Raw genomic sequence first — 15,018 nt, forward strand, 5'->3', positions numbered from 1 at the left:
GGCCGCCCCTGTGTGGTGATGCTGGCCCCCTACCGCCTCTCATCTTCAAAGCCCGAGTCTCCGCCTTTGCCCGGGCCGGCTTGGCTCCCCCGGCTTCAGTCATGCTAATTGATCCAGGGTGAGGACAGGGCCCTTTCTAGTTCAGAAATAACATAGTCTTGAAAGCTCATCTATTTCTCTCCCTTGACTTTTTTCCCCCCTTAAAAAAAATCTTTATTGAATGCAATTTATAGATCATAAAATACACCCTTTTCAAATGTACAATCCAGTGATGTTTCAGTAGAGGGACTAAGTTGCATTCCTGGCGAACAACTGAGCTTTAGAATATAGTTCACTTCATGAAGGACCCTTGTGCTGTTTCAGTCTGTCCCTGCTTGATCTCCAGGTCCCTGGATACCTGGGTCTGCCGTCTGTCCTTACAGACCCTCTCCAATTCTTGACACTATCACCACCACAGGAGTATGCTTTTTAGGCCAGTGTATACATTATTTGCCTGAGAAAGTTTTCTTCCAATTTTGCCACTAAATTGTGCTACTCTCCTTTCATCTTTTTCACTGTTCAATTTCCTCTTGCTTTGCCTGGTGTGAGCCCCATCTCTGTTCAGCAAGTTAGCCACTTGCGTTCCAAGAAGGTGAAAGTTATCCCCTTCCTTAGACTGTGGGAAGCTCGAAAAGTGTCATCTATAAAAAAGATACTGAATATGACTTATATACCAAAGAAATCAAAGCCCTCTGAGGCATGGAACAGTTTACCTTCTGTTACGGCCAGCATAAAACCACTTAATTGTTTTTTGATAATATTGGGGGGGAGGGGTGCTTGGGGGATACATTTGGCAGTGATCAGGCCCAGTGATCTTGGTTATGTACTCAGGGGTTGCTTTTGATGTTTCACAGAGAAACATGTGGTACTGGGGATTAAATGTAGGCCTTTCACATGCCAAGCAGACATGACACTTAAGACTTTTGAATATCTCTCTGGACCCAGGCAATAATTTTTGCTAATAAAAACATTGGTTTTATTAAAACAATTAATGCATGATATCTTTTAAAATTCATATTATGTATAACAACACAAAATTAAAGCATGATCCAAAACACCCCCTCTCAGAAATAACCAGTATCGCACTATGGTGATTATCTTTCCAAACATCTATCTCAGCAGTAATACTGCTAGGAAGATTATTAGTATCATTGCCAAGCTGGGGGAGGCAGTTTTTGGTGTGTTGGGAATCCAAATTAGACACAGACATTTTTGAGAGGAGACCTATAGTAGGGGCAAGATCAAACCACATGAGTCAGGGATGCTAGGGACGCCACGGCACTGGTGGGGCTGGTTGGTGGAAGAGCTTCCATAACTGAGTCAGGAGCATGGCAAAAGCAAGCTTCCTTGTGTAGTTGAGTGGGTTTTCTGCTACTGAACTCTCGAAAGGAGTTTTATAGATGAGACAACATAAAGAGCCACACATGCTATAAACCTACTTTATTATTTATACCAAGCACCCAGCGAGTGTGGATAAGAGCTCTCCGACTCTGAGACCTGGCCTTGCATGCTCACTTAGTGAATCAGTAGCTGACACAGGTACAAAGAGGGAAGTTTTATATTTAGAAATTTACACTGCTGTGATCATATTTTATTCTTCTTCCATTTATATTACAACGGGGTTATTCATACTTAAGCTGTGGATAGCACAGCGGTAGGGCATTTGCCTTGCTTGTGGCTGGTCGGCCGAGCCGGGTTTGATTCCTCTGCGAATCCTCTGCCCCTCTTGGAGAGCCCAGCAAGCTACCGAGAGTATCTCGCCCGCACAGCAAAGTCTAGTGTAAAGTATAACTACCCGTGAAGTATTCGATATGCCAAACACAGTAACAACAAGTCTCACAATGGAGACGTTACTGGGCCCACTCGAGCAAATCGATGAACAACAGGAGGACAGTGCTACAGTGCTACAGTTTAAGAATGATTCTATTCTCTCCCACTTTTATGATTTATAATTTCTCACAGTTTATAGTTATTGAATTGCCACCTTTTTAAAGATATTGTGTCCAAATTCTACTAGGGCCAGAATCGAATAGGAAGAAGTGCTTTAAAGGCAACATGCTGAATTAAATTCTAGCACTTTACTTTTAATCTATATATCCTTGGGCAAGGTAACTTAATTTCTGCATTTGATTTCCTTAATTATAAAAACAAAAATAGATGTTGGGTCAGATAATATCTAATACAGCTAGGCTTCCACATGGAGGAAGTATACCATGTTGTATAACAAAACAAAAGGAAGTGACTCAACAGTTGTAAAATTTGAAGGCTTGGTAATGTCACTGAGGAACCAGGTTCTTTCTATCTTCTGGTCTACCATTCTAAGAATGTTGAGTTGGCTGTCTGACCCTTTACCATTCACCATCTCAAGCTTGTTGTTCTTGCTCTAGCAGTGGAACCAAGAGGTCAAAGCCAAGTGGAAGAAGAAGGTCTCATTTCTGGTACAAAACTGTACAAGCAAGAAAGCTTTTCCCCACGTCTCAGAAGCAGTCATATATCATCCCTAACAGTCACCAACAAGGAAAATGGAATCTCCATGATTGGCTTAGTCCGTGTAATTTAGATTTATTCCTGAGCTAAGAATAGTATGACTTTCCACCATTGTCATGACCCCAGAGTTCTTTGGTATGAAAGATGTAGGAAATGACTGATAGGTTCAAACCCCAAACCTTGTATTCTAATATGCACTCTATTTCAGTGTCCCAGGGATCATATTCTTTATTTATGTATCAGCCTGCCTTCTAACTTATTATGTTAAGGAATTCATTGGTTGTCTTTGTATGACTGTATCAGTTAATGTAACTATCCCCTACCATGTAAAATATTAAAGGTCTTCCTCAGCTTTTGGGGTTTTTTTGGTTGGTTGATTGGTTGGTTGATTGGTTTGGGGGACACACTTGGTGGTATTTGGGACTTTCTCCTGGTTCTGTGCTCAGGGATCACTCCTAGCAGAACTTGGGGGCACATATGGGGTGCCAGGAGTGAAACCCAGTTAAATGCATTTAAGGCAAGCACTTAACTCACTGCACTATCTCTCTGGCACTTCCTCTGATTTTTGTGACTAAAAATAGAATGGTAACAGCAAATAGTTATTTTTTTCTATGTTTTTGTGGTGCCAGGGAGTCAAACCCAGGGCCTCACACATTAAGACATGTGTCCTACCCTGAACTAGATCCCGGACCCAGTATAAACAGTTGTTATGGCACAGAGTTGAGATGATTGGCTGGATACTATGCAGAGAAAAGGAAATGTCCAGGCCTGGCAGGGCTACCCTTGAAGGGCATCTAGGAACTTGCATTACAGTATGTTGCCCATTGCCCAGCTGAGGAAGAACTCACTATTTAAGCTGGTTGCACAAACCCTGGGGTTTATATTGACCACCTGCTTTCCTCATTGGAATCTGGAATTGTTGTATGTGCTTGGTAGAGGGTGAGAGCTCCCAGTAAAAAGCCCCCTGGTTTTTAATAAAGGGATTAAGATGCTTGACTTGTACGCAGCTGACCCCAGCACCCTATATGGTCCCTGAGTGTTTCCAGGGGTGATCCTGAACACAGAGCCAGGAGTAAGCCCTGAGCATCACAGAGGGTGACCAGATCTAGTATTGACCACCCACCCTGCCAACCCCACCACCCCTGAAAAACCCCAACAAAAATGAACCCTGCGGGGATTGGAGAGTCGGGTGGGGAACCTGGGGAGATAATTTGAGTAGCAGAACACACTGGCCTTGAATTTCTACTGAGCGTCTTTTGAAGACAGTTTGAGTGTCATTATAGCTCTTGCTGGGAGAGTTAAGGAAGCCCAATATGACTTCACCAGGAGAAAAATTTTGAAACTGTGGCAGATATTGCCCCATGGACCGTTTCCCTATGTAATATCTGATCCCTGGCCTCAGACATAGCTACTCTTCTTCTTTCACTGTAGTGAACAACAGCCTTAAGCACCACTGCATGGGAAACTGAGTCCCCTAAAGAGTTGCCAAACCTTGGGCTAATCGAAGGGAGCAGTTTTTAAACTTTAAATAACTGTGAACCTGAAGTAGCACAAAGACTGGCAGTTAAAACCCTGGGTGTAGGGTCAGGCTACTTAAACTTTTCCTTCTCACTACCCCTCTTTGCCAGAGAAATGCAACACAAGTGACCACTGCTGGAAGCACCTTGAATTTATTATGTGGTTGATTTTGAATTAACTTTTGGCCATTATGCATTCAGAAACCTTAGACGTGTGAGTGTTTTCAAATTCCACATTTAGTTACACAAGATTAAGTAGCTTGGGCTTGGTAGACTTGTGACACACTTCAAACTCTGGCTGTACCCCTCTCCAGTGAATTAGCCTTAGGCAAGTTACCTTCTCATTCTTCCCTTAATTTGGGTGGTACTTAGGACTAAATGACTTTCCGGACTTGGGGAACCATAATCAGTGCCAGGAATCAAACCTGAGTTGGTCATGTACAAGGCAAGCATCGTATCTGCTATGCTACCTTTGCACCAATTATTCTTATTGTTTTCCCACATACATGTCAGTTTGTCTTTTGTTCTTTTGCTTTTGAAGTCACACCCAGCTGTGTTCAGGATTTACTCCTGATCTTGGGCTCAGGGATCACTCTCGGAGGTGCTTGGGGTGCTGGGAATCGAACTCAGGTCAGTCACATGCAAGGCAAAGGCTCTACTACTATACTATCTCTCTGGCCCCTCTATAGCTTTTTATGATTTTGAAAATGTTTCAAATGTTGGGATTGAGAGTTCATGCACTGCCACACGAAGTAACCTCAAACATTGCTGGGGAGGACCCCCAAAAACAGAAACAATGAAAAGTTGAGCAATAAAAAAAGTTTTCCTCTTTACATTTACAAAAGTACACATATTTAACAATTAGGTATATATTGATTTAAAGTTTGTTTTTGAATATAAAATGAGACAGGGCTCTCATTTTGAAGTTCTCTTTTATATAAGTGATTTCCTGTGTTTGGGGGCAGAAAGGGAACTTTAATTTATTTATTTATTTTTTAGATATTAACCCCACTTTTATTTACCCAATCTTTTGGATTTTAGATATTACTTCAACTTTGGTTCACTTTTTATTACACCAATGACATGTAGTGGCTGAGAATACAATGTATATTGTTGTTCTGACGTGGAATTATTCATGTTGGATTTTGAAAACACAAAACAACACCACTGAAGCTTTAACAGTCAACTCTTAAACATTCCATGCTAGTATCAGACTGGATGTTTCCTGAAGGTAGATGGAAATATAGATAACAATGTGTAATGTCCACCCTTAACAACAAGGCAGGCAAGAAAAAGATCGTGCATTGGTTGGAATTATTAGCAAGTAACTATTTTATGTATTTACCAGCAATTTGAGGCAGACATGAATGAACAGGAACACGAGGATGATCCTGATTGAAAAAACATTTCAACGTACCCAGAGTCCAGTCAGAATACTATACTATAGTATAAACAATTGCTTGGTGATGCTTCCATTTATTTTACTTTTAGTAATAAAAAATTTTCTATCTTGTACATGATTGAACACATATTTTGCTTTAAAATTAACAGTCACAACTGACGAAACAATGGTTTATTTTTTTGAATCAAGTAACCAAGCTGCTGAATTTGTTGTAAGGCCTCAACAAATGTTGCATCTTATTATTTTCAATGAACATATAAGACCTTCTGATTATCCCTGGCAGATGGCAATTTTGTTTCTCCAGTGGTTATCCAGGTGCCAAACAGTCATGACAGACGGTTTAACATAGTGGCTACTGCTTTCAGGGGATTCTGTCAGGTGAATCCTCATTTGCAATGCCATAGCTGTTGGCAATCTTTCATTGATAGTCCATTGACCAGGACTTCTCTATCGTGGTTGGCCAAGGAGTCCTGCTTTGGCTGCCAAGGCTTCATTCTGCTGAATATGGTATTCCTGAAATCTCATGGATATTCTTTGTGTCATTTTTAAATATTTCTGTAAGCAATGTTCTGAACAGGTAGTCTCTTCAGGTTTTACTTCTCTTGTTGTGAAGTCTTTAACACAGTCCAAAAAACATGTTTCTGTAAGTTTATTATATGTTCCAAGAAATTCCTTAAACTGTTTTATCTGATCAGATTCTGGTATTTGTGCAGCAATATTCTTTTGGTATGTATATTGTTACCTTTTCTGATGCATGTGTTTCCATTATGTTCTGGAAAAGTAGTTATCCAGCTCTTGCTTGAATGTCTCCAGTCAGATTTGATCTCTACTTAGGCACGAGCTCTCGCGTCCGACCCCAGTACCTGGCTGGGGGGGCGAGTGCTGCCAGTCGAGCCTGGGGGCGGAGGTTGGGGTCAAGGCGGGAGCCACAGCCGCTGGATGGAAGAGCGGAACTTTAATTTATTTTATAAATAAAATTCTGTTTTGTTACGTTTTGTTTTGTTTTCAGGTCATACCCAGTGATTTTCGGGAGCTGGTCCTGGATTAGTTCTCGGGGACCTTATGGTACTGGACCTGGATTAGTTCTCGGGGACCTTGTGGTACTGGGTATCCAGGCCTCCCATGAGCAAAGCATATGCTCAGCCCTTACACTATTTCTCCTGCCTCTCTTATGTAATTTTATGGCGTATTTATAACTCTAATACTTAAAATCTCTTTATATAGTTTTTTTGTAAATAGAGGATATACAAGGCAATATATACAAATAACCAAGCCTTTAGTTGTAGCACTGTAGCACTGTCCTCCCATTGTTCACTGATTTGCTCAAGCAGGCACCAGTAATGTCTCCATTGTGAGACTTGTTCTTACTGTTTTTGGCATATTGAATGCACCACGAGTAGCTTGCCAGGCTCTGCCGTGCGGGCAGGATACTCTTGGTAGCTTGCCGGGCTCTCCAAGAGGGACAAGGAGTCAAACCCAGGTCGGCCGCATGCAAGGCGAACACCCTACCCGCTGCGCTATCGCTCCACCTTATAGTTATGGCAGCTCTGAAGAATTAAAAGACACTTGCTGGGCAACCAAGTTATAGAATTAATATCAAAACAGAGAAAAAATGTAGATACGAAAACACGGGTCCCCAAAAAAGTGTATGTTGAAGGCATCAAAAGTAGAAGAGTGGGCCTGGAGCAATAGTACAGAGGGTAGGGCGTTTGCCTGGGTTCTATCCTCGGAATCCAATATGGTCCCCCAAGCAGGGGTAATTCCTGAGTGCAGAGTCAGGAGTAACCCTTAAGCATCTTTAGGTATGACCCAAAAAAGAAAAAAAAAAGTAGAAGAGTATATTTTTTAATAATAGGGATAGAGTTAAGGTCATGATTACGAAGGGTTTTTGTATACCTATGAAGAACTGGGAACTTTACTTAAAGGTTGAGGAAAGCTGGGGAAAGCTTTTGGGGGTGAGCATCCAGGGGGCCATGAATATATCCATAGAGAGACTCACGAGGAACTTTTAAGCAAAGATGTGACTGGTCAGATTTACATTTTTGACGAGTTGGGTGGAGAAACAATTTGAGCAATAGCAAAACTGGAGGCAAGAAAACTAATGATAACTCGTCCTCGAATGAATAAAAGGCACGAACTAAACTAAACTTGCCTGCAAAGACAAGAGAATGAAGAGTTTGAAAACTGTTAAGGACTTGGATAAATCTCTTAGGTTAACATAGCCCAGGATTTGTCTTGGGTTAGTGTCCAATTGAGTTTTCAAGCATATTAATTATATAACACATTGATTGCTTATTACTTCATGCAAGTAAATAAAGTGACATCAGTTTCCATAGCTCAGTATTCAAGAAGAGAACTGTCTAGAAATTGAAATCTTGTCACTCTACACATATAACATATAACCCTCTACGTGTTCACAAACAGCCTTTGTGTATTGTTTCACTAATATTTTGAGAAGACTGCCATCTTTTCGTGTTTATTCTTCACCTTTACCTTGATCTCATATGATTCCAGCTCTAAAACAATGTGAGCAGCTTATCATCTTGGGTATATCTGATTCTGTGTCCTCTGTGTTGTGCAAGGCTTCATAGGCTATGGAACTAGAACTCTGATGAGCTAGTTTTGTTGAAGAAACCAAACCATGGGATTCCACTGCAAGAGAGCAGTCATGTATGAGGGCTGGTTTGCTCATGGTACAGTCTTTATTTTCACCTATGCTTTTATTTGTTCATTTCATTCAGCCCCTGATCTGGAAAGCTTTCACTCTACTTGAGAGCTAATAACCCAGGAAATACTTAACTAGATAGAAGACTAACGGTGCTGTGTTCGGGAGGCCAGCAGAGCATCAGAGTGTGCGCCAAGGGGCTGCTTAACCATTTCATTTGATACTGTCATGGAAGAATCTCCGTGTTAGTGGGTTCTTGCTCTAGCCTGGGGAAGAATCACATGACTGAGACAGACTTTGAAAGTTAGTTTTATTTCGCTGAGGCAAAGGGAAGACGGGTTGTTTTAGGAGGAGAGAAGTTTGGATTGTGAGCTGAGGCTGGTGGAGTTCTTCAAGTGCTGTCTGGGTGTGTCCAGGAGTGATGTAGAACCTCTCCAGGACTGAGCTGGCTGGCTCTGTCTGTGGGAGAGCCCAAGGAGACAAAACTCTCAGTTTTCAGTTTTCTGCAGGATGGGTGAGGGAGCTTGAAAAGTGGCTAGAAATTTAAAATGGACTTTTTGTCCTTGCTGTGAAACATAAAGCGTGAGTGCAGCACTCTGTACGGAAGGATAATATATTAGCAACTATAATATAAAGAAGAGGAAAAACTAATAATAACACTAGCAATGAAACCAGAAAGCTTTCTTAGTATGTTGACACTTGGGGTGGGAGTGGGGGGTGGTGATAATGCAGCGGGTAGGGCACTTGCTTTGCATGCAACCAACCCAGGTTTGATCCATGTTATCTCATATGGTCCCCAAAGCTCTGCCAGGAGTGATCTCTGGGTGCAGAGCTAGGAGTAAGCAATGAGCATTGCAGGGTATAGCCCCCAAACAAATAGACAAACAAATAAAAAGGATGATATTTTTTGCTTTTGTGGTACCAGGGACGGAACCCAGAACCTCACACATGCAAGGCAAGAGCTCTACTGCTGAGCTACATCTCCTGGTTTTGCATTTGTTTTTTATTTTTTATTTTTTTTATTTTTTATTTTTTGCTTTTTTGGGTCACACCCAGCGATGCTCAGAGGTTATTCCTGGCTCTGCACTCAGGAATTCCTCTGGCAGTGCTTGGGGGACCATATGGGATGCCGGGGATCGAACCCAGGTCGACTGCGTGCAAGGCAAACGCCCTACCCGCTGTGCTATTGCTCCAGCCCCCACATTTGTTTTTTAAAACAAAATTTTGTAGGGTCTGTACTGAGTGCTAAGGTTTGGGGACTTGGAGGCCACAATGTATATAGACAGCCATGCGGTGCTGGGTATTGAACAGACTAGGCATATGCTTTACCACTTGGGCTCTTTACCCAGCATCCTAGAATGAAGTCTTTGAACAGAGACCTAGGAAGCGAGAGGGAGAGTGAGCCAGACAGACTTCGTCAAAAGTTTCTGAAATTTTGGGTCACGGCCCCATGTGGGATAGCGGAACTGAATGTTGTGTTGGGGGTGGGAGATGGGATGGATTGGTGAACACTTTGGCAACAGTAAAAGGTTTTTTGACCAAAAATTATTTGAGAATCAACTGCATAATGAATCTGAGGTGCTTCTGGCAGTGTCCCCCTGTGTTGGCATTGTATGACTTCTCCGCAACTTTGGTTCCAAACCCCCTCCCACCCGCACTCTCTGCATTGCACTTGCAGTGCTGTGGAAACACCAATCACACTGCCACAGCACAAGGCTCAGACTGCGGACTATTGTATATTAGGAACTGCAGCATTTAGTGGGGGTGAGGGTGACTCTCAGGCTGTGTTTAGGAGACCCTGAACACCTCTGGTGTTACTTGGTCAGGCAGGCTAACATTTCAGTGCTGGAAACTGGAGGATGTGTTGCTGCTCAGGCCAGGTGGTGCTGGGTCCAACAGGGCCACCCTTGTGGTGCTCATGGTCCTTTAGGGCATCACCTCGGGAGGCATGTGGTGCCAAGAACTGAACCGGGTCAAACTCATGCCTTGTGTGCGCCTTAACTTCTTTATTGTCTCTCTGCCCCAAATAATAGTTTTTACTATATGTGCAAAATGTTCTGCTCTTACAGTTTATGAAAAATTCTCTTATATAAAAATAAACCAGAACTCATGAATGCTATTTTTTTGGTTTATGTTTCTTCCTATTCTCCCTCCCGTCTTTTTTTGTTTGTTTTGGTTTCAGGACCACATCTAGCAGTGCTCAGGGCATACTCCTGACTTGATGGCTCCTGGCGGGGCTCTGGGGGACTATATGTGATGCAGAGGATTTATTCTGGGTTGGCTATGTGCAAGGCAAGCACCCTATCTGCTGCACTCTCTAGCCCCATAAATGCTATCTTTAAATAAATATTTCCTATTATATTTTATTATAGAATATGCATATACTGATTATAGGATCAGCTCAATATTGTTAGCCAATTAGTTTATTTTCAAATTCTTTAATAATTAAAGTGGTAGAACAAAAACTTAAAAACATTTTTTAATACAAGCATACTAAAAAACTATCTCAGTATGCAAAATCAATTTAGTCTTTAATAAATAGTAAAAAAAATGTATTTACCAAAGAAACATTAAAAAATCTTTATGAGGGACTGGAGTGATAGCACAACGAGTAGGGTGTTTGCCTTGCATGCAGCCGAACCGGGTTTGATTCCCAGCATCCCATATCGTCCCCTGAACACTGCCAGGAGTAATTCTTGAGTGCGTGAGCCAGGAGTGACCCCTGGGCAGTGCCAGGTGTGACCCAAAAAGCAAAATACATTAATAAATAAAAAACTTTATGATTTATTATCAGTAAATATTTGATTTGTATACCTATTTTAATTACCTGGGATTGTGTAAAAATTTCTCTGGTAAAAAGGGGTTGAAAAGGGCCGGAGAGATATAGTACAGTGGGCAGGGCATTTGCCTTGCACTCGCTCGGTTTTGATCCTCTGCATCTTACATGGTCCCCCACACCTGCCAGAAGTGCTTCCTAATCACAGAGCCAGGAGTAAGACCTGAACACAAACAGGTGTGGCACAAATAAAAAAACAACCTCCCCACAAAAGGAGGGTGGGGTTGAAAGTGGCAAAAATTTAATGAATCCTGGTCTTAGAAACCGGGAGGTAAAGCTTTCCAGTCAGAGGAACAGGAAGTACAAAGTCCCTTGGGTGGGAGAATGCTTGTCTCATTTGAAGAACAATAGGGAAACTATAGCAAGAGCAGTGTGTGTGTGTGTGTGTGTGTGTGTGTGTGTGTGTGTGTGTGTGTGTGTGTGTGTGTTGGTGGGGGTGGGGTAGAAAGGTGTTTCCACCAATGGAGGAGAAGCTCGCTGGGCAACTTTGGAGGTCAGCATAAGCGCTTTGGCTTTTTCCCCAAGTGAAACATAAACATTGGAGTGGAGCAGGCTGGAGTGATAGTATAGTGTGTAGGGTGCTTGTCTTTCATTGCATGCAGGGTACCCGAGTGCAACCCCTAATACTCCATATGGTCCCCTGAGCACCACCAGGAGTGATCCTGGAGTGTTGAGTCCGGAGTAAGTTCTGCTGGTTGTGGTCCAAAAACAGACACCGCCCCCCCCCCCCAAAAAAAAAAAACCAAAACCAACCAAACTAACAACAACAACAACAAAATAAAAACCAAAAAAAAAAAAAAAAACCAAAAAAAAACCAGGCCATTGGAGACTTGAGTGAATTCACACATGATCTAGGTTTTTAAAAACATCCGTTAGACTATTCTGTGAAGATTAGGCTATAAAGAAATGGGGGTAGAAGAGGGTCTGGTTTGGAGGCAGTTGTAGCAATCCTTATTGGAGATAACCAGTTGGTAGTAGTTGAAGGGGTGAGAAGTACTGAGGTTCTATTTATGCAGGTATAGGGAAGTGTACAGGACATCTATGGAAGAAAATCAATCCAGTTTGCTTTAGTTAAGTTGGAGCTATCTGTGTCAAAAGTTAGTTGGATAGATGCTTGTGGAATTCAGAAGAGAGGACCTGTGAAGATGGCACTGAAAACTACCAGTTTTGGGAGCTGGAGCAGTAGTACAGGGGTTGAGGGGTTAAGGTGCATACTTTACATGCAGTCAGCTCTGTTTGATCCCTGATACCACACAATCCATTCTTCTGAGCCTGGAGGTCCCCAAGCATCACCAGGCATATTCCTGAAAGTTGCTTCTGTGAACAAATTAGAGATAACCAAGTGGGTAGAAATAATTGAACTTTAAGGAACTCAAGGGTCTAGGGGTAAAGTAGATGAGAGAAATCCGCAGAGACTAAGAAGACATGGCCAAAGTGCTATAGAAAACTGGAAGTGCCCTAGAAACCGATCAAAATAACTTTTTAAAACTGATCCATGGTGTCCCTAACACAGTGTTCAAATGATAGAACTAGAAGATAGAACTATCCCCTTGTGATATTGATTCTTAAGTCTTTTTACTGCAACATTGGTTTGTCTTTTTTTTTTTCTCTTGGGGCCATACCCAGTGGTAAGCAGGGGTTACTCCTGGCTCTGCATTCAGAAATAACTCCTGGAGGGTCCCGGGGATCATTCCTGGTGGGCCCTGGGAATCATATGTGATGCCCAGGATCTAACCCCAGTTGTCCCTGTGCAACGCAAGCATCCTACCTGCTGAACTATTGCTCTGTCCAGGACTGCAAGGTTGTTCTTAGTGTTTTCACTGTAAGATTAATTACATAGTGGGGTGGGAGTGGGAGCAGTAGTACAGCCAATAGGGCCTTTGCCTTGAACTGGGCTGATTTGGGTTTAATCCTTGGCATTTCATACGATCCCCCTGTGCACAGCCTGGAGTAACTCTTGAGCACCGCAGGGTGTAGCCCAAGAAGAAACCCCCCCCCCAAATATATATATATATATATATATATATTACATGGGACTGGAGAGATAATACAGCGGTTAGGGGCATTTGCTTTGCCTACCCCAGTTTGATCCTGGCTGTTCCCCGGCACCTCATATGATACCCTGAGTCCTGCCAGGTATGCTCCCCGAGCTCAGAGTCAGGAGTAAGCCGTTGTGGCTGCCAAACCACCACTATCAACTTAATATTAACTACAAAGTCGTTCAGAGTAATATCCATAAACTGGTGATTTCTGATAACAGCGGAAATAATTTCCACCCAGGATTGAAATGCATTTTTATTAGCATTCATTTTGAACACGGTCAAATCTTTTTTTCTTTTATAATATTTATTAGTGAGACACCATGAGGTACAGTGGTAGACTTACAAGTTACGATCGAATCTTTTAAAGCATTAATTTTCTTCACTTTCTCTTCCTCATGAATTGCTTGTTCATTCATTCACCACTCAAAATTCTTAGCGCCTTGCCTGTGTCCGATCTAAGTTTTCTTATCCGGGCAGGATTCTGCCATTCCCATGGCGCTTGGCTTCCGCGTCCTCGCTGTGGGGATTTTCCAGCCTACAAAGTTCTGCGGCAATTCTCAGCGTCTGTCCTACAGGCCTGAAATTAGCGAGCCGGTGTGTCAGTCCCGCGGCGTGAGGCAGCCGTGGGGCGCCCAGGCGCAGCGACAGTGGAGGTGGGCGGGCGGCATGCAGATGAGGTGGGCGGGGCCACTCGCCCGGCGGGCACTGCGGACTGGGGGTGGGCGGGGCTTCAAGGACGCGGCTTGCCCAGTGGGGGCGGGGCCGCTCGCCCGGCGGTCAGTGAGGACTGGGGTGGGCGGGGCTGCGAGGACGCGGCATGCAGATGAGGGGGCGGGGCGGCCCGCGCGGCCGAGGAGCCGCTCGGCCCGGCCGCGGGGAGCTGGGGGCGGCGCCCGGCCTTTCTCTGCCCGGAGCGGGCCCGCGGGATCAGCCGCTGCGCCAGCCCGAGCCGGCGCGAGCCGCGGCCCGCGGAGACGCCCTGACCGGCCGGCCAGTCGGCTGCCGCTCGAGCCGGCCGAGATGGGCAACCACTCCGGGCGGCCCGAGGATCCCGAACCAGGTCTGTGCGCCGAGCGGGGGTCGCGCCGACCCTCCCCCACCGCTCCCGGGCGCCACCGCCCGAGGGCGAGGGCGAGGCGGGGTTCCCGGCTGTGGTCCTGCGGCCGGGGAGCGCCCGGGGGCGAGCTGACTGTGTACGTGAACCCCCGGGCGGCTCGCGGGGGCGGTGGGGGTGCGGGCCGGTGGGCGCGGGACCCCGGCCCCTGTGGGGAAGTGGCTTGGCTGCAGTTGGGAGCTCGCTGTGCGTTTTGCGGCGCATCCTGTGCGTGCCGCACACTTTCTGGAGTCCCGGCAGCAGATTTGTTACTCAGACCCAGACCGCGGGCTAGATAGTGACAGTTTCTCGTCCCGAATAGCCGGTGCTTATTCCCAGACTTCTCCCCTTTATCTGGTGTTTATTTCCCCAGACAGTCCGCGGGCTTGGCGAGCGCCTCTTACTCTCCTGGCTGATCATGCACCAGATTTAGACGCTTGCATTTGAAAGCAAAAAAAAAAAAAAAAAAGGGATATTTCTATACTGTCATGAGGCAAATGGGAATTTAATTTAGCTTCAAAAATTGCATCTTAGCTGATTGGTTAGAGTATATTTCTGTACAGTCTGAACTCTAAAAAAAATTTTTTTTCCGCAGAAAGTAATTTTAAACTTTGAATTAAGGAAATTAACTCAAGGCTGTGAACGGTGGAGTGACTTGTCCTTGAGTTGGGAGCAGGGCTGTGACGAGAATCTTTGCTCTCCTAACCTCTGTGTATTGCTCTTCTCACCTGTTTGGCACTCAGCTCCTCATCTTTGCAGGGAGGCCAAACCGGCGTAGTCGTGTCCGCTGGCCGGCTGGAGCTGGCAGGTGTGGTAGAGCTACCAGGATGGAAAACTTTGTGGCACTGTAAAACCGAAGAAAAAAATTGCACATGGAGTTACTGCATAGATTACATGGGGGCAGCCCGCTGTAGATTACACAGCACTTTCCCTAAAC

The 15,018-nt window shown here is 44.3% G+C and overlaps 2 protein-coding genes across 6 annotated transcripts in view; one reads left to right on the plus strand and one right to left on the minus strand.

Moving 5' to 3' along the window:
* SPECC1 (sperm antigen with calponin homology and coiled-coil domains 1) overlaps positions 1-15,018 on the plus strand; it is a 422,681-nt gene that overhangs the window by 135,094 nt on the left and 272,569 nt on the right. The window contains exon 1 of one of the 5 annotated variants that reach the window (XM_056135729.1): positions 13,882-14,048. The exons of the other annotated variants lie outside the window; for them this stretch is intronic. Coding sequence (XP_055991704.1) covers positions 14,009-14,048 — 40 coding nt within the window. The 5' untranslated portion in view covers positions 13,882-14,008. Of the gene's footprint in view, positions 1-13,881; positions 14,049-15,018 lie in introns of those variants that run through there. 5 annotated transcript variants of the gene reach the window in all.
* LOC130044408 (mitochondrial import inner membrane translocase subunit Tim9-like) lies at positions 5,228-6,183 on the minus strand (the record flags this gene model as incomplete). The annotated part of the gene is made up of 1 exon (XM_056137139.1): positions 5,228-6,183. A coding segment is annotated over one exon (291 nt), but the record flags the coding sequence as incomplete, so codon positions are not given.

The sequence above is a fragment of the Sorex fumeus genome, unplaced genomic scaffold, assembly GCF_029834395.1.
Source record: "Sorex fumeus unplaced genomic scaffold, SorFum_2.1 ptg000122l, whole genome shotgun sequence".
Classification (NCBI taxonomy): Eukaryota; Metazoa; Chordata; class Mammalia; order Eulipotyphla; family Soricidae; genus Sorex; species Sorex fumeus.